Source organism: Halichoerus grypus, chromosome 9, assembly GCF_964656455.1.
Source record: "Halichoerus grypus chromosome 9, mHalGry1.hap1.1, whole genome shotgun sequence".
NCBI classification, from domain to species: Eukaryota; Metazoa; Chordata; class Mammalia; order Carnivora; family Phocidae; genus Halichoerus; species Halichoerus grypus.
In genome coordinates, this window is record NC_135720.1 from 114,535,069 (window position 1) to 114,557,057 (window position 21,989).

Consider the following 21,989-nt stretch of genomic DNA (forward strand, 5'->3'; position numbering starts at 1 on the left):
GCTGCCCCAGCCCCGCCTTGGCCCCTGAGGGGCAGGAACGGGGGCCTCACCGCAGATGAAGCACGTGGTCTTGAGAATCTCTTCCTTCTTCTGCTTCTCGCTGCGCAGGTCGGCAAAGGTGTCAATGATCACCCCAAAGATGAGGTTCAGCACGATGATGATGACAATGAAGAAGAACAGGAGGTCGTAAACCACACGGGCTGGGAAGAGAGACTCCTGCAAGGGTAAGGCAGGGGTGAGGCAGGGAGGCTGGGCCCAGTTCACCCAGGCAGGCCAGACTCAGGCAGGGGTCAGGGTGGTGACTGAGGAGGCCCGGCCCTCAGCACAGGGGAAGGATGGCGTCTGGCTCCTAGGGCCCTGAGGGCGGCAAAGCCGACCCAGCCTCACTCTGGGCAGGGCAGGCCCTAACTGGGGGTCAGGAAAAGAGCAGACTCAGGACACCAGCTGGGCCTGAGCCCTGTGGGAGGAGTTTGGCGTGGGGCACTAAAGCTGCAGGTGGTGGCTTGTCTCTGCCCCTGACTTTTGGTTGGGGGCACAGCCAGCTCTGCACTCCTCTGCCCTGCCCTGGGGATGCCGGGCCTCACACATTCTGGACACTTTGGCCAGGAAGCGGCTCCTCGCCCCCATGTGACTGAGAACAGACCGACTACTGGGAACACCTGGCTGCCTGAGTCAAATCCCAAGGCCTCCTCGTGGAGCCGCCTCAGCTTCCCCACCCTGCGCACCCTTACTGTGGGCGAGGGCTCTGCCTCCCAGATGAAGCCGGTGTAGCCGGGGATCCGCCCGACATCTGACTCACACCTTCCCTAGCCTGGACAAAGCTTGGCTGCCAAAGTCTTTCCTTAGAGCAACTCACGGTGAGCTGGTTGGGGATGTGCGAGCGGAGTGCGGTGGGAAACTCAACAACCACGTGACTGCGCGCTGACTTGTGGGAGAGCAGGGGAAGGGGGTGCAAAGTCGGGGCTTGCGACACTGAAGACTGGGGGGGGGGGCAAGCCGCTGTGCCAGGCGGGACCTCACAGTGGCTGACTCAGCCAGGGCTGGGGAGAGAGGCAGGCGATGCTCACGTCTTTGGAGGGCTTGCGGAGAATGTCACCCACGCCGCCACCGTTGCGCAGCCCGTGGTTCATGACAGTGACGATGCACATCAGCAGAGTGTCACAGGCCCGCTCCGTGCTCTCCAGCTCTTCATTCCCTACACGCGGAGTGTGTGCTCAGACCCAGGCCGAGCCCCCTGCCTCCGCGCCCCCTCCCCCAGGCCCCTGAGACACACTGCCCTCACCTTCCAGGACCTCAGGCACCGAGACCCCTGAGACACAATTCAGCTTGTCCCCACTGCACGTGCCCACGAATGTGGCAGCTCCATGTGGCATCCCCAGGGGGCTGGCTAGAGAGGACACGGAGGAGGTCACCAGGATAAGGACATGGCAGGCCTTATCATTCCCCTGGTTGTGTCCCCAGCATCACATCCCCCACGAAGCCTTCCCCCATCCTGCGAGCTCCCGACTCTGCCAGGCTACAAGTGAAGGGTCTTCGTGCCCTTGCCCCCACCGGGCTGTGCAGGAAGAGCAGGAAGGGGGGTCTGCACCCCTGAGCCTGGCACACAGGCAGCCCCAGCAAATACCGAGTTTAACATGAATGCCAGAGTCTGCAAGCAAGAGGCTCCTTAGGGAGACGAAGACCAAGGCTCTCCCACCCCCTCAGTCTGTGCCAGGGAAAAGGGAGGCAGATCGGTGTGAGCTAGACCTCCCCGGAACCCAAGAGGAGAAACTGAGGCAGGGAGCCTGGTGGATAAGCACTCCCAGGGCCTGGTCCTGACACCGGTCATCTGTTCAGCAACCCCCTCACCCAAGGAGAGGGGACGCCAGACCTCCAGAGTGATTGCCGGGCAGCCGGTCGACCTCAAGGATGAAGTCATCCTTGAGGAAGAGGAAGCCAACAATGGAGAAGAGGTAGACGAGGATGAGGGCCAGCAGGGCGGTCAGCAGGATGGAGCGGCCATTGCGAGTCACGCTCTTGATGACGTTGAACAGTGTCTCCTCACGGTAGATGAGGTCAAAGAGCTGCAGGGCAGGGACAGGGCCATGAGGGACCACAGGTACCACTGGATCCCAGGGCTGCCCCGCTCCCAGTGGTTTCCCACAGGCTCCTCCAGAAGGGTCTGTGTTAGGCACATGGAACCAGCCTAGTGGGCCTGTCGGGGAGGCTGCTCAGAGGAACCGGAGTTCTAAGGCCAAGGGAAGGGAGTGTGGCCCAGGAGAAGGTGTAAAGGGTGAATGGGCAGGCAAATCCACACATGCGGGGAGAAAGATGACCAACTCTTAAAGTGTGCCTGCTACCTGCCACGATGCATTCTACATGATTTTTGTGTATTAAGCTCATGTCAACCTCACAATTTTTCTAGAAGGTAGGTGCTGTTAATTATCCTTGTTTTACAGATACAGAAATGGAGGCATGGGGCAGTTAAGAAACTTGCCCAAAATTACAGAGCTAGTAGTGTCCAAACTGGGACGCAAACCCAGGTAGTCTGGTTCCAGGGGAGATGGGCCAGATGGGGGTCAGGAGTGGCCAGCAGGGCCCTGAAGGTCAGGCTGAGGTCAGGTAGAGGAGGACTCTGGAAATCCATCCCTCCAAGCCCAGCAGCAAGAGGACTGGACAGAGGCTGGTGCTGGGAACCGCTAGCAGCTTGAGGCAAGCCCCGATCACCCCCACACCCCTGCCAGCCCCAGCCCCCACCACGCTCACCAGAATGCTGTAGAAGAGCTCATGGACAAAGAGGCCCAGGACACTAGTCAGGATGTAGCCCACATGGTAGAGGAACTCCATGTCCATGACCATGGCCTTATAGCCCCGGATGAAGGTGCCTCGGTTGCCCACGAAGCTCACCACAAAGACGATCTTGTTGGTCAGCTGGAGGCAAGTACAGGGCATGGGGATCAGTGTCCCACCACCCACGCCGGATCTCCACTCCCTGCTGCTTTGCCCGCCCAGTGCCCAGCTCAGAGGTCAGCCCTTCCATGGAGCGGATGTGATCTGCTCCTGCTCAGCCTGGCAGGCTCGGCATTAATGAAAATGCTTCCAGAAATGTATCTGGGTTCCTGGGATAGAATGGGGAAAAGCCCCTGGGGTCCATGGCTCCAGGAAGAAGGTGAGATACAGGTAAAGGAGGATGGAGTCAGACAGACCAACCTGGGCCTTTATGGTGACTCGGTAAGTTAGGGAAAGGCACCTGCCCCCCTGCCCCTTGCTCCAGATACATTTTATTTCCAGCTGTCAGGAACTGTCATAACATACAAATCCTTGATGTCTACAGTGTGGACAGTGCCTCTGGGCAGTGCCCACTACCATGTACACAGCAGCCCCGAAGCTGGTGCCCCAAAGTGCCTCCTGGCTGGCTGGCTCTGAGTGCCACTTGCCCCAGGTTGTCTGGGGAGACAGAGGAGGCACAGAACAGCCCTGAGCGCGGGTCTTTAACAAGCTTGACCCCATCACAGGGACAAGGGGGATAGGGCAGAGCAGTGGCTGCTGAGAGGCGGCCGGCCAGTGTGAGGTCCTACCGCGCCATGAGCGCAGGGGTGGGGTGGGGGCCCCCTCCGGCACTCACGTTGAGGGCACCCAGGATGTTGAGTGTGGGCCCAATGCCCAGGTAGTAGATGGAGCGCAGGATGAGTGCCACAATGAGGGGGCGGATGCTGTAGCGCTTGGTGAACAGGGCCGTGATGGAGAAGCAGATGAGGATCCAGAAGAGCAGGGAGATGAGTGGGGAGCCCAGCACGCCTGGGGGCCAGGGCGCAGGGGTGAGCACTGGTCAGCGAAGCCCACCACAGCCCCAGCCCCGACACAGCCCAAGAAGCCACCTCCTCCTGGAAACCTTCCCTATAAAGTTCTCGGTCACCTGGTGTTAGGGCCCCTCCCCCACCATCACACCTGCCTGTCTAGGCTTAAGGCAGGAGGCCCTATTCAGCTGCTGCTACCGTATCTGACCTCTGGCTCATGTTTGTGCGTGAGAGAGAGAGAGAGAGAGAGAGGCAGAGCGAGAGACATGCACTGTCTCCAGAAGTCAAGGATGCTGTCTATCCCACGGGACCACATCTGTGTCTCCCCAGGATGGGGTGTAGAGCCCAAAGAGCAGTGCAGGGGTGCTTTTCCCCATTCTGCCTCTGGTCCCCGAAGAGCCTGGCTGGCCCCAAAGCTCTGCCCAAACCCAGGGAGGGGGCATGGTGGGCTCCGGGGCCTCAGTCTGCCAGCCTTGTGTCCCACCTGTGGATGCGCCCTCCATGTAGGGATAGAAGAAGGCAATGATGATGTTGATAAAAACCGCCAGGTTGAAGGAAATACTGCCCCACAGGGTCATGCGGCGGGAGAACCAGTAGATCAGTGGCATGCCTGGGGGAGGAGGGTGGTGGCAGGCTGGTGTGAGTGGGGCCTCTCGTTCACATTGTCCACCCGCCCCGCACGGGCCCCCAGCGCCGGCACAAGCTCCAGGCCCCACTTCAGAAAACGTCACTGGAGCCCTCCTAGGGGTGGGGTGGGGTGAGGCAACTACCAGCAGGTAAGGAGGGGTCCCCAAGGGGCATCACTGAGCAGCTCCAGGCCCGGCCTTGCCCTCCCGCCCCGCTGGGGTCCTCACTGCGGAGCTTGCGCTGCCATTCCATTTCATTGTGCAGGAAGGAGGACTGGTCGAAGAAGTCGCTCACTTTGCTGCCCTGCTCATCCTGCTCTGTGGTGGTGAAGAGCCGGTGCTTGGTCTCCTCTGTCAGGAACTGGCAGATGCCAGGCACCGGGAACACGATCTGCTCCATGCTGCGGTCCTGCCGCACGATCTGGGCGCACACAGGCACGGGGTCACAACTAGGCCACCGCCACCAAGGGCCAGGGTCACGGCCCTCACTCACGGCGCCCCTACTGCCCTCTGGCCCCACCTCTATCTGGGACGTGTGGTTCTCATAGTAGGCCAGGGGGTCCTCCTCCTCCTCCTGGGCAGGCGCTGAGGACTTGAGCATCTGGGACAGCTGCTTGTTGTTGAGGCTGAGCTGGGGGTAGAGGGGCCGCTGAGGTCAGGCCCCGCAATTCCCCACTGCTAGACCTGCCACCCAGCCCTACCGGCTCGAGGGTTCCCCAAACAGACCAGACCCAGCCCAGCCCAACTAGGATGCAGCCCCAAATTGAGAGGGGGTAGTGGGAGAGCCATGTCCAGACAATCCCAGAGGACAGTCACCACCCTCCGAGGTCCGGCTCCAGGCTTCCAGACCCGCCCCAGAGCTTCACTCCCACTTACACGTCTAGGTTTCACCCAGGCCACCAGTCTGGCTCTTCCCGCCCTGAGCCCCGCCCCCCACCCCCCAGTTCGAGCTCTTTACTCAGGTGCAGGCCCCGCCGCCGGTCCCGCTCCGCCCAGAGTTCCTGCCCCGCCCCCCGGCCTCATCCCGATTCCCACGAGCCCTCAGATCTCCGCTCTGCTCTCTTCCCCGCCCTCAATCCCTAGCCCCACCCCCAGATACCAGCCCATCCAGTCTCTCGCCAGCCCCGCCCCTGCATCTAAGCCCCGCCCCACATCCAGCCTGGTCCCCGGGCCCCCACCATGGAAGAGATGCCTTCGGCCTCCTCCTCTTGGATGCGCTTCACCGGCTTCAGCAGGTGCTGCAGCTGCTTGTTGTGCCTGGAGAGCTGCGTGAGAGGGCGGTGCGGAGTCACGGGGCGGGGCCACGGGGGGGCAGGGCCGCCGGGGGCGGGGCCACGGGGGCGGGGCTGGTACCTGCAGCGCCAGGATGTAGATGTTGTGGCCCACTTCCCGTGGGCTCACCTCCGAGTTCTCACGCTCCTCCTCCTGCAGGTAGGCCTTCTTGATGACGTCCACCTGGCGGGGCAGTGCCTGTCTGAACGCCGTCCTCCTGGGGCGTAGGGAATCCCCGCCCCCCGCACCCCACCGACTCATGCCTTCCCACCTGACCCCTGGCCCAGCCTCACCAGCTCCTGGGGCCGCAGGCTGATGAGGATTCGCTCCGCGTTTTCACTGTCGTGCCGGCTCTCCATCAGAGCCAAGAGCAGCTTGGAGGCATTGTCCTGCGGAGAGGTGGGGAGAGGGCGACAGGCCACAGTCTGAGGGCCCCCACCATGCCCCCCAACAACCCCTTCCTGTGTCTACTCCACAACAGCCTCTCCCAGCCCGGACGATGCACCACGGCCTTCCCATTCCCCGCTGTCCCCCAGGACTTGCTGAGAAGCGTCCTGCAAATCCAGCCACCCCCCCACCCCCGCTGCCTTCACCCCACCCCGCGGCAGATGCACACAATCCCCCAGAGAGCAGACACACACACAGGAGGCCCTCAGGTAAACCCAGAACTCGTTTGCTCCCGGAGTGTACATGCAGTCTGTTTGCTCACACACTCATCTGTGTGTGTGTATTAAACCCATCACCACACCCCAGTATGCACACTCAACACTCATGTCGCATGGGTATGTGCACACCCATCGCATGCACACTCACGTGGGCTGCCACGGGCCCCACCTTGAGCTGCAGCACCAGATCCATACGGTACTTGCACAGGGGACTGATGTCATTGAGAATCAGCGCCGTGATGATGTCTATGCCATTGGACTCGTGCGTCACGATGCAGGTCTGGCAGGAGGCAGTGGGGGGACACGGGGCCCGGGCCCCTCAGCACTCTGGCGGCTCCAGAGGCCTCCGTCTCTCCCCTGCCCAGCCTGCCCCCTGCACCGGCATGGCCACACGCCCTGTCGGCTGCTGGCGCCGCCGTGACAGCTCACCTGGTTCTCGTGGCAGGGGCCCTGGCAGTACTCAGTGAGGGTCTCCAGCGTCTGGATGACCAGGCCCACGTTGTCCTCATTGATGTAAAGGCCCAGCAGCCCCAGGCCGCCAGTGGTGCTGCCGCACATGATGTCCAGAAACTGAAGCGTCTCGCACACCAGGTTATAGTTGGTCTTGTTGTTCTGAGAGCGCAGGAAGTTCTGCAGGGCACGGGAGGGTGGGCATGGCACAGCTCTCGCAGGGGAGGAGAGGCCGGCCCTGGGGGACCCCGCCCTGTGCCACCAGCTGCAGAGCAGTGGCCCACGGGCAGAGGGCAGGGGGTGCACGTGCTGGCCGGATGGCGGGGCAGGGACAGGCACTCACCTGCAGATCCCGGTTGTGATTCTCACACAGCAGCTGCAGAAAGCGCAGGATGGGCTGCATGATGAGCACGGACGTGCCCATCTCGTTGCTCTGTACGCGCTCGCCCACCTCGTGGCCCCGGCGCAGGCTGGGGCCCAGCGAATAGCGGGATGGGGAGCCTGGCATCGAGAAGGAAGCTACGCGGCCTGCAGGGGGGAGGCCTGGTGAGGCTGGGGCTGTTGGAAGGGACCAGACCCTCACCCTGCATCCTCTGACCCGGGCCCGGCACCCTCATCCTGTACTGCCGTGACCTCTGACCTTTGGTGGTGGGGTCTGCAGGCTCCCGGTCCTCGCGCGGCTGGCTGCCCAGGTCGTTCATGTTGACGGCCACTGTGGACTTGGTCTCCTGCTGGGCCCGCTTCATGCGGTCGTGCAACACTTTGAAGAAGCGCTCTGACTTCTTGTCACTTGTCATCAGGTTGTAGAAGGATTTCTGGGGGTACGGTGACATGGGGGACAGCCTCAGCCCTGGGCCTGGTGCTAAGCAGCCCTTGGTGAGTCCCTGGAGCGCTCTCTCCCGTGCTGCCGGGACAAGGCTGGGCCGCAGATGGGTCCCTAGACGTGCCCTGGGGCTGCAGCTGGGGCAGGGGTGCTCAGGGCTGTCAGAGGCGGCGGGGAAGGCTCGGTAGCTGCCGTCGCTGCGATGCTGGGGGCCTGCACAAGCCTCCTCACACCATCTGCATCTGCCCACACAGCGGCAGAGCTGCCCCTTGGAAGTCTAAGCCTTGTCCCTCCTCTGCCTGACACCCTGCAGCGGCCCCGCCTCCCAGCGCCCACGAGGCCACCTGATGGCCTGCCACCTCTCTTGGCCCTACCCGTGCAGTGCCCCCCTCTTGTCCACATGCTTACCTCTGGGCCCTCGCTGCACTGGGCCCTCTTCAGGGGCCTACCCCCAGCCCTGCCCCGGCACCCCCATGACCCTCGCCTCCATTAGCACTGTCCAACACGCTCTCCGGGCCACAGAGGGATTAGAGTCATTGGCTGTTGTCCCCACTAGGATATAGGACCAATTCATAGGATACATGGATTTTGTCTTTTCTGTTCATGGCTGAATCCTTAGTGCCTAGGCATACGGGAGGCACTAAGTGCAGACTTATTAAAACAATGCATGAGGGGCGCCTGGGGGGCTCAGTCAGTGAAGTGTCTGACTCTTGGTTCCGGCTCAGGTCATGCTCTCAGGGTCGTGAGATCGAGCCTCGCATCAGGCTCTGCACCCACCATGGAGTCTGCTTAAGACTCTCTCTTTCTCCCTCTGCCCTTTCCCCCCGCCCTCAAAAAAATCTTAAAAAAAAAAAAAAAGAGTCATGAATGAATGAATGGGGATAAGGCAATCATAGGGGACTTTTCAGAGGAGGCAGTCCTTCGGTTGGGCACCAGAGGCCGAGGAGAATGTGGAAGAGGGAAGAAAGCCTGAGCAGAGACCGAGAGGCAGGAATGATGGATGTGACGTGAGCAGCGTGGTGGGGAGTCAGGCTCAGGCCTGGCTTGAGCGGGATGGTCTGCGTGGGTAGGAAGAGGCCAGGGGACGCGGGGGCAGTTATGGGAGGCGGAGCCGCCCCCGCGTAGCCAGACTCGTGCAGGCCACCAGCACCTAGCCCTGCAGCCAAGCCCGGCAGCCTCAGCAACGTGGCGCACTGTGCTGAGCAGGTGCTCAGCACCCCCCGCCGCTCCTCACCTGGATCTCAGTGTTGCCACCATCCAGCAGGCGGATGGCCAGGCCAATGCTCTCCTGGAAGATCTTCTCGTTCTTGGTGCTGGTGATCAGGTCGCATACCAGCTTGGTGGCCCCCTCCTTGTCCAGCCGGCACTGGGTGGCCGCAATTGCTGACCAGTCTTGGTCCAGGCCTGGAGTTGGGGAACCCACGTGAGGGGAGCTGGGGGGGGTGCGCAGGGGAACAGAAGGGAGGGCCCAGGGTCTGGGCACGTGGGCCACGCAGAGGCACTGCGGTGGGGAGGTGGTACTGACCAGTGCCCATGGGGTCTGGAAGGTCCCCCCTTGAGCTGGACTTCCGGTTCTGGAGGTAGTTTTGTAGCAGCATCTTGCGCAGCTGATTGCCCTGGAGGGGAGGAGCGAGGCCCCGCAGTGGCACATTTCACCCCTGGATCACTGGCCCGCCCGCACTGGCCCCGAGCCCCGGGCCCTGCTGGCTGGGCTCCCAGGGCATCCAGCTCCCCCGGGCACTCACCCGGTCCCCGTACTTGGTCTTCTTGAGCAGCATCTGCTGCAGGGTCCGCAGCACCTTGACACACAGCTTCTCCTCCGACTCCATGAGGTCCTTGGTGTGCTGGATCAGCCTGGCCCATGAGGAAGGAGGGTACGCTGGGGGCGGCCTCGGCTGCCTCCCTCCAGCCACTTCCCCTGCCTCGGCCCTTCGCCCTGTGGGCTGTCCGGTCCTGCCCTGTCCCCGGCGGCCTCGCCCTGGCCACCCCCCTGCCCGGCCCGGCATCCGGCTCACTTGGACAGGAAGCCCCCACTCTCGCAGCGCTGGTAGGCCTCACTGCCCTCCAGGAAGAGCAGCTCGGGCCAGTGCAGGACGTCCACCAGCACCGACAGCTCGGCCTGTACCAGGGGCCTCAGCCGCTCCTCCAGGGCCGTGATGATGTCCTGGGGTGGGCACGGCACAGTCAGTACCAGGCCAGGTGCAGGCCACCCGGGCCCAAGAGATGAGTGGGGCTGGACTGCCATTCCGCCCACCCCAATACCGAATGGCCCCGCGGATTTCTCCGAGCCTGCCTGAGGGGCCCTGCGCCCACAGAACCACCCCGAACAGTGCAGGTCATCTGTCCGCTCAGAGCCCCTGGCTGGGAGCCACAAGCCCTAGCTTTTCTCCCAGCCGCTCCTCCAGCTGTGTGACCTGGGGCAAACCGCTTCCCCTCTCTGGGCCCCGGCCTCCTGCCATGTGGGGACAGTGAGCCACCACAGCCCCTCAGAAGTGTGTAGACAGTGGCCAGGAGCGTGTCGCACAAACAAGAAGGCACGGTCAGGACTGAGAGGTGTCCCGCCCCGCTTCATGAGCACCAACCCTACTAGCGGAGGCCTGGGTTCTCCTGGATTCCCCTGGAACGATGCCCCTCGGTCCCCTGCCCAGGGCCTGCCCTTAGCAGGGGCCTCTTTCCTGGGGAGTGCGGGCAGCGCAGGAAGGGACGCTTCCCCGGAACCACCCTTCCGAAGCAGCTTCCGTGGCAGATGCCGGGCAGCCCCGCACCCACCTGCAGCTTCTCGATGATGTTCTTGTAGTCCCACTGGTTGGCGGCGGGTGGGACGCGCGGGAAGGCCCGTGTGGTGGCCTTGTAGTTAGAAGCGCTGCGCTGGGCGGTGGCCATACACGTGGCGCCACTGCTGAGCAGCGAGCTGATGTGCGCGTCCAGGTCCATGGGCAGCGAGATGGCCCGGCCTTTGGCTGGGGGGGAGAGACAAGGGGGTGCTGGAGGGCAGGTGGGGGGTGGGGGGGGTCCGGCCAGCCAGAGCAGCCAGGCTCCGGGCTGCCGTACTGGGGGACAGGGTGAACTCACCGAGATTCTGGGGTACGCGCTGGCCCCCACTTGGACTGGGGTGCGCTCTTCCCCTTTTGGGGTAAAAAGAGAGAGTTTCTGCCTCTCTGATTCTACCTTGGCTCCACCCTGAGCCCTCCCCTCCTCTCTCCCACCTTCTCTCTCCCCTTCCCCAGTGCTCCCTAACCACCTACAGGCCTCCCTTGTGCCTGAAACCATCTGCAAGCAAAAGAACCTTTGGTTGGGGGATGTCAGCCAGCATTCTCCTCTGGGGAAATGACTCAAAGCTCAAAGGAGAAAACAGCTTTTCTCGATTGCTAAGATGCCAGTTAGACACCGAGAAGGACTTGCTGAGAACTACCTGGGAGATGATGGGCGAGCTTAGGAATAATGTGTTTATTTTGAGGGCAGGCGTCCCTGCGGTGAAGGGAGGGGAGGGGTGGTTGGAGCTAGCCAGTGTCCCTGGCACACTCACCCACCATGGCGAGGGTCCGGATGCAGGCCTCCACGGAGCCCTTGTGCTGCTGCTGCAGCCACGGACACTCGAGCAGCCGTGTGCTGGACTGCAGCAGCTGCACCACAATGGTCTGGTGTGTCTGCAAGAGGCAACATGCCTACTGCTACAGCCTGGCCCACCCTCCACCCTGGGCAGCCCCGGGTCCAGGGACCAGGGCCCACTGAGAATGGGCATGATGGAGGAACAAGGCTTCCAATAGTTACCATGCGTCTTTGTGCCAATGGAAAAAGGCACCCCCTTTCCTCTCAGCAGTGCACAACCTGCCCAACTGTACGTGGCAGCCCTATGAGAACTCCCCAAGGTCCAGATCTGGGGCTTATAGTCCTATTGCTGACCCCTTCCTTCCTTTAAAAACAATTTTTTAAATAAAATAATATTGTGAAAAGGTGATATATTTCCATGGTTCAAAACCCAAAGTATGCTACAAAAAGGCTTACTTTGAGAAGTCTCACCCCAAGCTTGATCCCATCAGCCCATTTTCCCACCTCTGCCCTGGGACTGATGAGAGGTGGAAAAAGCTGATACAAATTACTCATAGTCCCAAAGAGATCCCAGGGCCCAAATGCATGTGTGTCAAAATGAACCCACCCTTGCTGAGCGACCAGGACTCACTCCACCCTCAGTCCCTCTACCTATAAGTAACCCCTTTGTTGGGTTCTTGTGTCCATCCAGTGATTTATGGTATTATGATTTAGGTATTGTCGCAGACTGCCCCCTCCAGGGAACCTGCCTCTCTTGCCTTCAAGGGGCTCTGGGCTAGGAAGTCTGAGAATCTGGGAATCGACTGAGGGGCCATGCCTCTTCCAGCGATTTAAGGCAAACTTCTGTTCCCTAGCCTAGAGCTTTTCTGCTGATGCAGGTAAGACTTCAGTCCTAGGGGCACCAGATCGACTAAGCCGACAGCAAAGATCTCTGGGCATCGGGCCCTCTGGATTACCCCTCGGGCTCTGCTATCCACTGTGGCAGGCATGACCGTCTTGTCTTCAGGGAGTACGTGCTGCCAGCCATCCCCTGCCACCCTGGGACCCACCCTGGGTCACACCAAGTCAATTTAGGAATTCCTCTTCTAGGGTACTGTCCCCATGGTAATCCCTGAGCCGCAGAAGTTATAGGAGATTAAACGTTTGTTTTAAACCACTAACTTTGGGGGTAATTTGTTATACAGCATACGTAACTAACACACTTGTCTATGTCCTTCTGCTATGTCTTTATGCGCCACAAGCAGCCGCGAATATATGTTCTCCTTCCCCCTTCCCAGCACAAGAGTGGTGTGCGCAGGAGAGGCTCACCTGCAGGGAGGTGCTGTTCTCAGAGAACGGAGAGCTGAAGAACGCGCTGATGGTGTCCAGCACGACGGTCAGCACGTACTTCTCCAGTGTGGGGTCAGCCAGGCGCTTCTCCCGCTTACTGCACACCTGGGGCAGGAGAGAGAGATGCCCTGGGGGCCCCTCCACGCCCAGCCCCTGGACGGCTGCCCAGGCTCCCAACCACACCCCTGCCCAGCACGGCGCGCCCACAAGCCCACGCCCCACCCCCCGGGGGACAGACCCGAGCCATGTCCAGGGTGAAGTTCTCAAAGAGTGTCCAGATGTGGTTGCTCGTGTAGATCTCTTTCATCTCCACCTCCGTGTCCACATAGCAGTGATTCACGAAGTTCACATAAGCCATTTTCACCTGCGCAGGCGGAAGCAAGGTCAGGGGTGCGAGCAGGGCCACTGGCCCAGGCTCTCCTCCCCTGCACTCCACCGATTCTCCCCTAAACTCCCCCTTATTCCTCAGCCCACGTCCCTCCTACCCGCCCCCACTTTCCTTACCTCCCCCTTCCTGCCCCGCCATGCAAGACTGACGGCTGCCCGGGCCTGGCTCCACCACCCCTTCTCCCCCGCCAGCAGTCCCAGGCCCCAGACCTCGGTGATGCAGTCCTCATGTGTCACCACAGACACCACGTCCTCCAGGGGCAGCAGGGAGGTGCACTTGATCTCCGTGTAGACGTTCTTGCCCTCGGCGCAGGCGGCCAGCAAGTCCACCAGGGAGATGTGGTACATGAGGGGGCTGTGGTCCTCCACGCCATCCCGGGCAGCCTTCATCATGTCTAGCAGGTGGGCCAGCGAGGCCTTGTCATTGTAGAACACGACCACGTCGTCACCCGCGTTGGTCAGCTGCGGGCAGGAGGGGTGCCCGATCAGACGCCCCAGTCCAGCAGGCCCCGGGTGTACCAGGGAGAGATTGGGACTCTGACCCCAGCCCTCACGAGACACTCAGGAAAACCCTACCCTGCCTGGCCTTTGGGGCCGTAGGCTGATGTCTCGGGCCACCTGCCATCAGGGCCGAACCCTGGACCCAGAAAAAGTGCCCCCATTCTCCCCTGAGGAAAGAAATCCCACTCAGGCTTGTTTCAGAGGTGCCTCCTTCAGGAAGCCCTTTCTAATCCCTCACCCTCTCCCTCCCCTGGGCTCCCAGTGTGGAATTTAAAGCTCCCAGAGCACACGCTGCATCCTCTCGTGTCAGTGATTATGTTATTCACAGTAATAATAATAACAGCAATCAATAATCCGCACTGTACAGCACTTCCGGGGCAGGGCGCCTCATTCATCAGGTCCCTCATCTCCCTTTACTGTGCTCCCCCCGCCCCTCCACCCCCATACCGCGCTGTAAGATGCTCCTGGGCAGAGACCACGTCTGTTCCAGATTTAGACTCGGCCCTTCCTCCTTCATGCCTTCGGCCAACAGGTCTACCGGGCACCTGCAGGGTGCCGGATGCCGGGGCCCACGCAGAAGCACATAGGATGTGGTCCCCCGCCCCGAGTTTACACCCCACTGATGTCCCCGGTACACGTGCTCCTCGGCCCACAGCAGGTGCCTCATGATTTTTAAATCCGTGAAAATACAAGGATAAATAGTGGAATGAGCGTGTGGGTTCTTTCAGGCCTGTTATCGGAGTTCTCCTAGACCCGCCTCTGTGGCCTTAGTCCTCCCTCCACCGGCCAGGTCCCTCTCGTGACCCCCCGTCTGACTTAACTCTGCTCCCGCCGCCTGAGCCCCCACGCGCCCCCCGGCCCCATCCTCACCTCGGTCATGATCATGTCCTGGCACTTCTTGACGTACTTGCCCTCGGCCTTGATGACGGTGTGCAGGAAGTCCAGGTACTGCACGTGCCGCCCGTGAGTGGCCAGCAGGTGCACGAAGTGCTGCAGCACGGGCTCGCTGATTTCCGAGCACAGCTGGTAGTTGTTCAGGAAGATGTGCTGCATGGTCTCTGCCTCCAGGAGCTGGGGGCGGGCGGGCGGCCGTCACCAAGGGGGATCCGGGGCCCGCTCCCCACCGCCGCTGCCACCTCCCACCTCGCGCCCTTACCCCCGGCGTGAGGAAGAGGTGCAGGTGCTTATGCAGCAGGGCCTGGTTGCCCGGGTTCCCCGCGCAGAACTTCTGCAGGAACTGGTGCGTGTAGCGCAGGATCTCCATCATCTTGGCATCACCCTGGGCACCAGGACAGGAGGAGGAAGGTGAGGCCGGGCCTTTCTCCTGAGCTCCAGCAGCTGTGGCCGGGGGTCCGGGCTTGGGATTGGGACCACAAGGAGGCCAGGTTCAAGGTGAAAGCTGGGCCTCCAGTTCAGGAGAAGGAAATGTGTGTTGGGCGCCGGGGTGGCTCAGTCGGTTAAGCATCTGCCCTCAGCTCAGGTCATGATCCCAGGGTCCTGAGATCGAGCCCTGCATCGGGCTCCCTGCTCAGCGGGGAGCCTGCTTCTCCCTCTCCCCCTCCCCCTGCTGTGCTCTCTCTCTCAAAAAAAAAAAAGGAAATGTGTGAAGGGCTGAGGGGCAGAGGCTGAAGTGAGGCCAGTGTGGGGGAGCAAGATTGAGGGATCGGGGTCAGGTGAATGCTGGGTGTCAGGCTCAAGAGCCCGTGTGAGGCTTGGGACATATGAAGATCAGGGTCAGTCGAGGGGAGGTGTGGAGGGTCAAAGGTTGAAATGATGCTAAATTTGGAGTCCAGGACCAGGGTGTGCCTGGGGTTAGGTCAGGATAAGAGGTCAGAGTGAGGCTAGGGTATGGAATCAAAGTCAGGGGTCAGTATGAGGTCTGAGTTGACATCATGAGTCAAAGAGAGGCTGGGGTCAGATAAGGGTCAACATGGATCAAGATAAGGAGGCGATGGGGTGCCTGGGTGGCCCAGTCAATTAAGCATCAGCCTTTGGGGCAGGTCTTGATCCCAGGCCCCGGGATCAAGCCCCACATGGGGCTCCCTGCTCAGCGGGGAGCCTGCTTCTCCCTCTACCCCTTCCCCCCTGCTCGTGATCTCTCTCTCTCTCTCAAGCTCTTTCTCTCTCTCTCAAATAAATAAATAAAATCTTTAAAAAAAAAAAAAGATAAGGAGGTGACAGTCAAAGGTTACAATGAAGCTGAGATGATCAGGAAGAGGCCAGAGAGGGAAATAGAAGCTAGGGTCAGGGTCAAGAATCAGAGGTGAGGCTGGGTTAGGTCAGCATTCAGGATTAGTGCGTGGTTTGGGATAGGTCAGGTTCAGGGAGAAGCTGCCCCAGGGAGTCAGAGGTCAGAAGTCAGAGGCCACCTTGTCATAGGGGATCTGCAGCAGGTCCAGCATGACCTTGTGGGCATCCATGTTCTTGAGCAGCCTCTGCTGCTTCTTCCTCATCTGCTCCCCCACGCCGCACATCTTATTCAGCCGTTCCAGGATCTGGGGAGGGTGGGGGGTGAGCCCAGAGCCCCTGCCCTCCTCCTCCAGCTCCCCCGCCATCCGGCTCCCCCCGCCCCCCCACTCAGGCTGGTCGGAGTCCCCAGCCAAGTCCAGCCAAGCCCCAGCTCACATTGGGGACAGGAAGGGGGAAGGAGGCCACGTTCACTGAGTCAGATCACCGCAACAAGGCGGGGAAGCACTTTTTAAAAACCTAATTCCACCCATAAAAGTAAATAGAATATGGCTGTGAAATGGAATTTCATTAAATTCCTTCAGCTTTAAAATAATTCCATCTGGACCTGGGCAGGGTTGTCTTTAATGTGTAGGCAAAGCAGAAGATGTGTATTTTGAGGGCCGGTGGCTGGCAGAGTGGGGAGGCAGGAGAGGCCAGGCCCCGGAGCCTCCAGGGGGGCCTCAGGGCCCCAGGCCACTCACGCCTTTGACGATCTGGTAGTTCTCACTGCTCTTCTCCCCGGGTGGGTGCAGAAAGCCCTCCTCGTCTGTGGGCCGCTGGGAACACAGGGAACCGAGCAGGGGTCAGCTGGGCCCAGCCCTCGCTGAGAACTCTGGCCTCCCAGCTCCCCGCCACCCCGCTCACCTCCTTCTTGTCTTTGGCAGCACCTGTGTCCACCTCCTCGCCCTTGCTGCTGCCCTTCTTATCCACCCACAGCTCCGACTTCTCCACCATGGTCCGCAGCCGGTCCAGCTCTGACTTGATCACCTTGTAGTTCTCCACATCCTGGGCGGAGATCAGCAGCTGCACCTGAAGGTTGACCATGGGCATGCCTGGTGAGACGGGCACCCCGAGTCCACTGCCTCGTAGAGACCCCGGTGCCTGCCCTCTTCCAGGCCTCTGCTCCTCCTCAGTGCTGATGCCCGGCCACGGTCCGCCACCTCCAGGAAGCCTGCCTGGATGGCCGAAGGCCTCCCCACACTGCTTGTCATGAGCTGCCCCATCGGCTGGCTTCAGTTGCTCACTGACTGGTGCCACTAAGGTCTATCACTTGGCCACTGCGACCCCAAACAGGGCAGGGCAAAGAATACTGGCAGCACTGAGCGCCTGCTGCAGGACAGCCGGGTCCCTTGGCTCCCACTTCACTCGCCCTGGTCAGGGTAAGGGAGGAAAGCTCCCCGGGCCTCAATGTCCCCCTCCATAAAACAGGAATGAGAGGAGTAACCATGTTGCCAGGGGCCGCTGCGAGAAGTGCACTAATGCGAGGCCAAGGCTCAGTGCCTGGCACATGCTCGAAAAATGGCAGTGCCTTTCACAGGGAGCTGTCAAGATCACATGACAGCACCGTCACAGAACCAGTCACCTTAGTGAAGGCTGACTGCATGCCAGGCGTGATTTGAAGCACTTAGCAAAGGCGCACACGGTATCATTTGTAAACTCTAAAGTGCCATCTGCCTCATAAAAAGCGACAAGCCGGGGCGCCTGGGTGGCTCAGTTGTTAAGCGGCTGCCTTCGGCTCAGGTCAGGATCCCAGGGTCCTGGGATCGAGCCCCGCATGGGGCTCCCTGCTCCGCGGGGAGCCTGCTTCTACCTCTCCCTCTGCTGCTCCCCCTGCCTGAGCTCTCTGCCCCCCTCAAGTAAATAAATAAAAAATCTTTAAAAAAAAAAAAAAGCAACAAGCCTTGAGTCAGGCTGAGAGGTCATAAAGGTGGCCCACTTGGCCTTCATCTTTCAGGAGTTCAGCAAGGCCGAGAACCCCCAAAGAAGCATCCTGAGCTCCCCTAAGCTGCGAGCTCCCCGGTCACGGTTAACCCCCCGGTGCCCGGGCCAGGTGGGTTGTCAGGGTCCCCCCGCCCAGGGAAGCCCCCTGGAGCCTCCCTCCCGCTCCCCAGGGGCCGGCCGGGGGCTCAGACAGGAGCAGCACCTGCTTGAAGGTGTGCACCGCCTCCTGGCGCTGGCTGAAGTGCTTGAAGAGCAACTGCAGGGCCCCGGACACGAGCGGCGCGTAGTCGTGCATGGTGAGGTGGATGAGCACGCGCAGGAACATGCGGCCACCCTCGTCGTCCACCTCCAGCATGCTGCTGGTCTTCCTGTGGCGCCAGGGGAGGGCACGCTGGGCACCGAGCTCCCCGCTGCCCGAAGGGAACGGCGCGCGCCCGGCCACCCACTAGCGGATGCCGCGCCCGGTGTCAGACTTGCTCCAAATACTGATGACTTCTCCCCAGGGTGTCACCAACCACTGCCCTGAGCTCCCCGAGGGATCCCCGTGTTCCCTGAGATCCCGCAGGACTCCCCTTGCTGATGCAGCTGAAGCGGGAACTCTTCACAGGGCACCCACAGGCCCCCACCCCCCACCACCACCCCAAGAGATCGTAGAGATTCGTGGAGATTGGCTGGGGCCAGGAACCGGGGTGGGGAAAATTCCCATCTTCGGCTGTACCATCCTCTAACTAGAATGCAGCATTTCCTTCAGTGAGGAGAAAGTAGCGGTACCTGTGATTTTGTCACCAATACCAATCACAGATGTTCTCCCATCACCTTACCGTTGTTACAGAAATTGTGAATCCCGTTCACATGCATCGCGCCTTCGAAATCACGGTACTAATTACACCCCCGGCCCAGCTTGTTACTTAATGTGTTAATACAGAGCCACATAGCTAACTGTCACTTCAAATTTGTTTTCTTCAATATTTTGATAACTGCATCTCAAAGCTCTTGGTTTCCTTTGTAATTTACGTGCCTTATTTTATGAATTTAAAAATGCCCTTCTGAGCCCAGGTCCCAGGGCTTCACTAGATGCCAAGGGCGCGGCACAGAAATGGTGAAGAGCCCCCAGTTCCCAGGGCGACCCCTCCCCACCCTAGCCCTGTGTACAGCGGGCTCTCCCCCACACCTCCCCCTGCTCCCCTCCAGCCCAAGTCCAGATGCACAAATAGAGTCACACCTGCCCTGCGTGAGGGCAGGGGAATGACCAAGATGACACAAGGGCCCAAGTGGCCCCTGTATCACCAGGGCATGAGAGGGCAAAAGCACAGAGCCAAGGAGACCCCCACCCCAGAGCCTGGTAAGGGTCCTGCAGACCCAGGAGGAGGGACCAGCCCCAGCCCAGCCTTGGAGACCCCAAGGAGGGGGGGGTTCTCACACCTGCGTCAGCATTGCCCACCCAACCCCACACACCACCCCCCACCTCACCCCTGGCCTCACCCCACTCCGAACATGGCCTCCGCCTGCTCCCCGATGCGGTCCAGGTTCATGTTGGCAGCTGTGGGGAGCAAGAGTGGGTGGATGGGGGCAGGTGGCAGGTCCGTGCCCAGGAAAGATGAGGAGCACAGGGGTGAGGGAGCACTGGTTGGGTGGCAGCCCCTCTTGCATGCTCCTTCCCAGGGTGGGGGTGGAGCCAGCCAGGGCAGGGACCAGAGCAGCTCCACTGCCCTGCAGGGGCGAGCAGAGTTCTGAGCTGGGCACCAGGGCACCTGGGTCCCGGTCTGGTTCAGCCTCTCATTGGCTGTGACCTCGGGCAAGTCCCCGCCCCTCTCTGGGCCTCAGTTTCTCCATTTAGGAGATGGAGAGAATGATGTCTGCCTTCGCCTCTCACCATGGCAATTAAATGGGCTGGGAAACAGAGGCAGGGCTGGGGAGCTGGCCCCGGGGCGTCCCCCAGCCTCCACCCCACTAATGTGTACCCCTGGGCAAGTCACACAGCCTCGGCCTGAAGGCAGGGGAAGGTGGGGGTGGCGGCTCACTGGTGGAGTCGAAGGCCGGGGCGGTGCCGTCGGCCCCGCTGTCTTGCATGGGAAACACTTCCACAAACTCCTTCTTGAAGACGGACAGCAGGTAGGAGATGCGGTAGTCCAGGCGGACGTTGAGGATGAACTGGTGAAGCGGGGAGGGATGGGGTGAGGACTGGGCTGAGATCGGAAGGCCAGTTGCGCCCCAGGAGGGGGGAGGGGGTACCCTGAATGAGCTCTAGCACTCAGGGGTCTACGGCAAAGATGTTCCAGCTACTATAGGACATCACAACCTAAAAAATCAAGACTCTTCTCCCCGGGGAGGTCCAGAGTGCCCTCTCCTCCACTCCTGCCCCAGTGATGAGGGACGACACCTCCTCTCCGAATGAGGCAGAGACCCTCAGTCCCTCCTTCCCAGGGAGGACACTGACAGGAAAGAGAATGAAGCTCCCCAGGCCCAGAGGCCAACTCTTGTCCTCCTATCCTGCTCTGCCCGGGGCTGGAAGGCAGGGGGTGTGGAACTGAAGACTAGGGGCAGCAGGAGAGGCCAGTGTCGGGGGGGTGAGGACAGAGGGTTCGCAGAGACCCTTGACTGGTCTCTATCCTTATGGGGCGCAGAGCTTCTGGCCACGCCCCAGGATGCAGATCTGGAAGCCCTCAGCTCCTAGAATGAATCAGAATGGTCTGACTCCTCTGACCAGGCCCTGCCCAGACTGGGTCCCCATGGAGGTCACTGCATTACCCTTCCCGTCCTCTGGTGGCAGCTGGGCAAAAGCAAGCATTCTTACCACTCCCGGGGTCCTACCAGCCCCTTCTCCAAGTGTTGCCAGCAGGTCTCAGACAAGACCCAGAACAGGAAAGACCATGTCTGCCTCACCAGGAAATGGGCCCTCAAAGCTCTAGCTCTGCTCCAAAATCTCTGTAGGATGGCAGTATAGTCCCCTCCCCCTCTTCCTTTCCTCATCTGTACAATGGAGGGACAGAGCTAGGCTTTAGTGCACACCAGAATCACCTGGGAGGTTTGTCACAGCACAGACTGTGGGCCTGCCTCGGGTGCCTCGGATCCGTATGGAGGTCTGGGGCGGGGCCCAAGAACGTGCGTTTCTGAGTTCCCTGGTGAGGCCGTTGCTGCTGGTCCAAGGACCACACTTTGGAAACCACTGGGCTACACAGCCAATCACCGTGGAGCCCTCCAGTACTGGATACTGTGATCTGAGCAGGGGTTCACCCCCCAGCCTCCCTGCCCCGGGTCCCACTCTCCTGCCCTATTCCCAACACCTCTCAACGCTGTCCTGGCCCAGCCACCTGCAAGATTTCCAGGATCTTCAGTTTGGTCTCCATCACCACAATGTCTTCATTGTCCTCGAACTTGCTTCTGTCCAGCGGCTCGGTGGTACCAGCGCCGGCAGACAGGCTGGGGGCACCAAAGACAGACTGCTTGCGGCTCAGCACCATGGTGGACATCATGTGGCCCACGCCCTGGATGGACCGCCGCACGTTCTTGCCTGCGGAGTGCGAAGCACCAGGGGGTCACGGGGGTGCACAGCAGGACCCCTGGGTCTGACTCTGGAGGCAGGACTCACCCAGAAAGGCTTCCTGGGGGAGGTGAGCTTTAAGCCAAATCTGGGCAAAGAGGGGCTGGCCAGAGCAAAGGTAAACTGTGTGGGGAGATGAGTGAGAATTCTCCTGTGGGGCATCCTGAGATGCTGCTACAGATCATGGGGGACAGAGGGGACACCGTGTGGGGAGCACTACGCACCAGGTGTCAGACTATGCGCTTTTTGATTAGAGGAGTTTGTGCCCCCTGGGGGTGTCCCCGAGGGCAGGGCTGTGTCTGCTGTCAGACCAGTGGCTCCTCGATGGCGGGGCTGTTGCTCGACCACTCCCCTGTCTGACTGGGAGCTCCTCAGGCAGGGCCTCATTATCTCCCCTCAGGACCAAGCTGCGTTGGAAGGCAACTCCCCCAGACCCCGGGGTCTCCACAGCGCCTGGACAGGGGCCCCTCTGGTCCAGCAGGGGCCAGGAGACAGGCTGCACAGGGGGTTGACCAGAGAGGACTCTGGCACTAGGAGGAGACGGAGGAAGGCCAGGGCTGGGGCGGGGGCGGGGGGGGGGGGGTGGCCTTGGCCACTAAGCCTCACCGCCTGAGTCATCGTAGGCCTGCAGCATGGCCGGGGGGCCCTGCACGCAGTCGATGATGCCCAGCAGCGTGCGAGTGAGCCGCAGCAGCTCACTGAAGCTGTAGAAGCCGAAGTAGATGAGATTGTGCGCCAAGCTGACCACCTGCGGGGAGGGGGCGGGGCCGAGATGAGCGGGGCGGGGCCTCGCGAAGGGCGGGGCCAGGAAGGGAAAGTAGGGCGGAGCGGGTGTTAGGAGGAGGTGACGAAGGTCCTCGGAAAAGGCAGGGCCTCTGGGACCGCGGGGCTGTGAGGACA

At 61.0% G+C, this 21,989-nt stretch overlaps 1 protein-coding gene across 5 annotated transcripts in view; it reads right to left on the minus strand.

The window, feature by feature from the left end:
- The window catches only part of ITPR3 (inositol 1,4,5-trisphosphate receptor type 3), a 68,245-nt gene that overhangs the window by 3,691 nt on the left and 42,565 nt on the right, over positions 1–21,989 (minus strand). For 4 of the 5 annotated variants that reach the window (XM_078055475.1, XM_078055476.1, XM_078055474.1 and 1 more), the window contains 35 exons: positions 21,696–21,837; positions 20,860–21,059; positions 19,570–19,699; positions 19,031–19,088; positions 17,751–17,916; positions 16,472–16,636; positions 16,309–16,383; positions 15,748–15,873; positions 14,535–14,657; positions 14,249–14,449; positions 13,088–13,339; positions 12,729–12,854; positions 12,470–12,595; positions 11,139–11,259; positions 10,382–10,572; positions 9,628–9,776; positions 9,358–9,466; positions 9,138–9,228; positions 8,847–9,016; positions 7,430–7,604; positions 7,133–7,317; positions 6,769–6,969; positions 6,509–6,619; positions 5,968–6,063; positions 5,756–5,857; positions 5,581–5,667; positions 4,923–5,033; positions 4,631–4,823; positions 4,261–4,386; positions 3,605–3,777; positions 2,746–2,910; positions 1,871–2,063; positions 1,283–1,387; positions 1,068–1,195; positions 51–216 (listed from right to left, as the gene is read on the minus strand). In XM_078055475.1, the coding sequence (XP_077911601.1) occupies positions 51–216; positions 1,068–1,195; positions 1,283–1,387; positions 1,871–2,063; positions 2,746–2,910; positions 3,605–3,777; positions 4,261–4,386; positions 4,631–4,823; positions 4,923–5,033; positions 5,581–5,667; positions 5,756–5,857; positions 5,968–6,063; positions 6,509–6,619; positions 6,769–6,969; positions 7,133–7,317; positions 7,430–7,604; positions 8,847–9,016; positions 9,138–9,228; positions 9,358–9,466; positions 9,628–9,776; positions 10,382–10,572; positions 11,139–11,259; positions 12,470–12,595; positions 12,729–12,854; positions 13,088–13,339; positions 14,249–14,449; positions 14,535–14,657; positions 15,748–15,873; positions 16,309–16,383; positions 16,472–16,636; positions 17,751–17,916; positions 19,031–19,088; positions 19,570–19,699; positions 20,860–21,059; positions 21,696–21,837 (5,038 nt within the window). Of the gene's footprint in view, positions 1–50; positions 217–1,067; positions 1,196–1,282; positions 1,388–1,870; positions 2,064–2,745; positions 2,911–3,604; positions 3,778–4,260; positions 4,387–4,630; positions 4,824–4,922; positions 5,034–5,580; positions 5,668–5,755; positions 5,858–5,967; positions 6,064–6,508; positions 6,620–6,768; positions 6,970–7,132; positions 7,318–7,429; positions 7,605–8,846; positions 9,017–9,137; positions 9,229–9,357; positions 9,467–9,627; positions 9,777–10,381; positions 10,573–11,138; positions 11,260–12,469; positions 12,596–12,728; positions 12,855–13,087; positions 13,340–14,248; positions 14,450–14,534; positions 14,658–15,747; positions 15,874–16,308; positions 16,384–16,471; positions 16,637–17,750; positions 17,917–19,030; positions 19,089–19,569; positions 19,700–20,859; positions 21,060–21,695; positions 21,838–21,989 lie in introns of those variants that run through there. The other variant, XR_013441292.1, reaches the window with a different exon arrangement.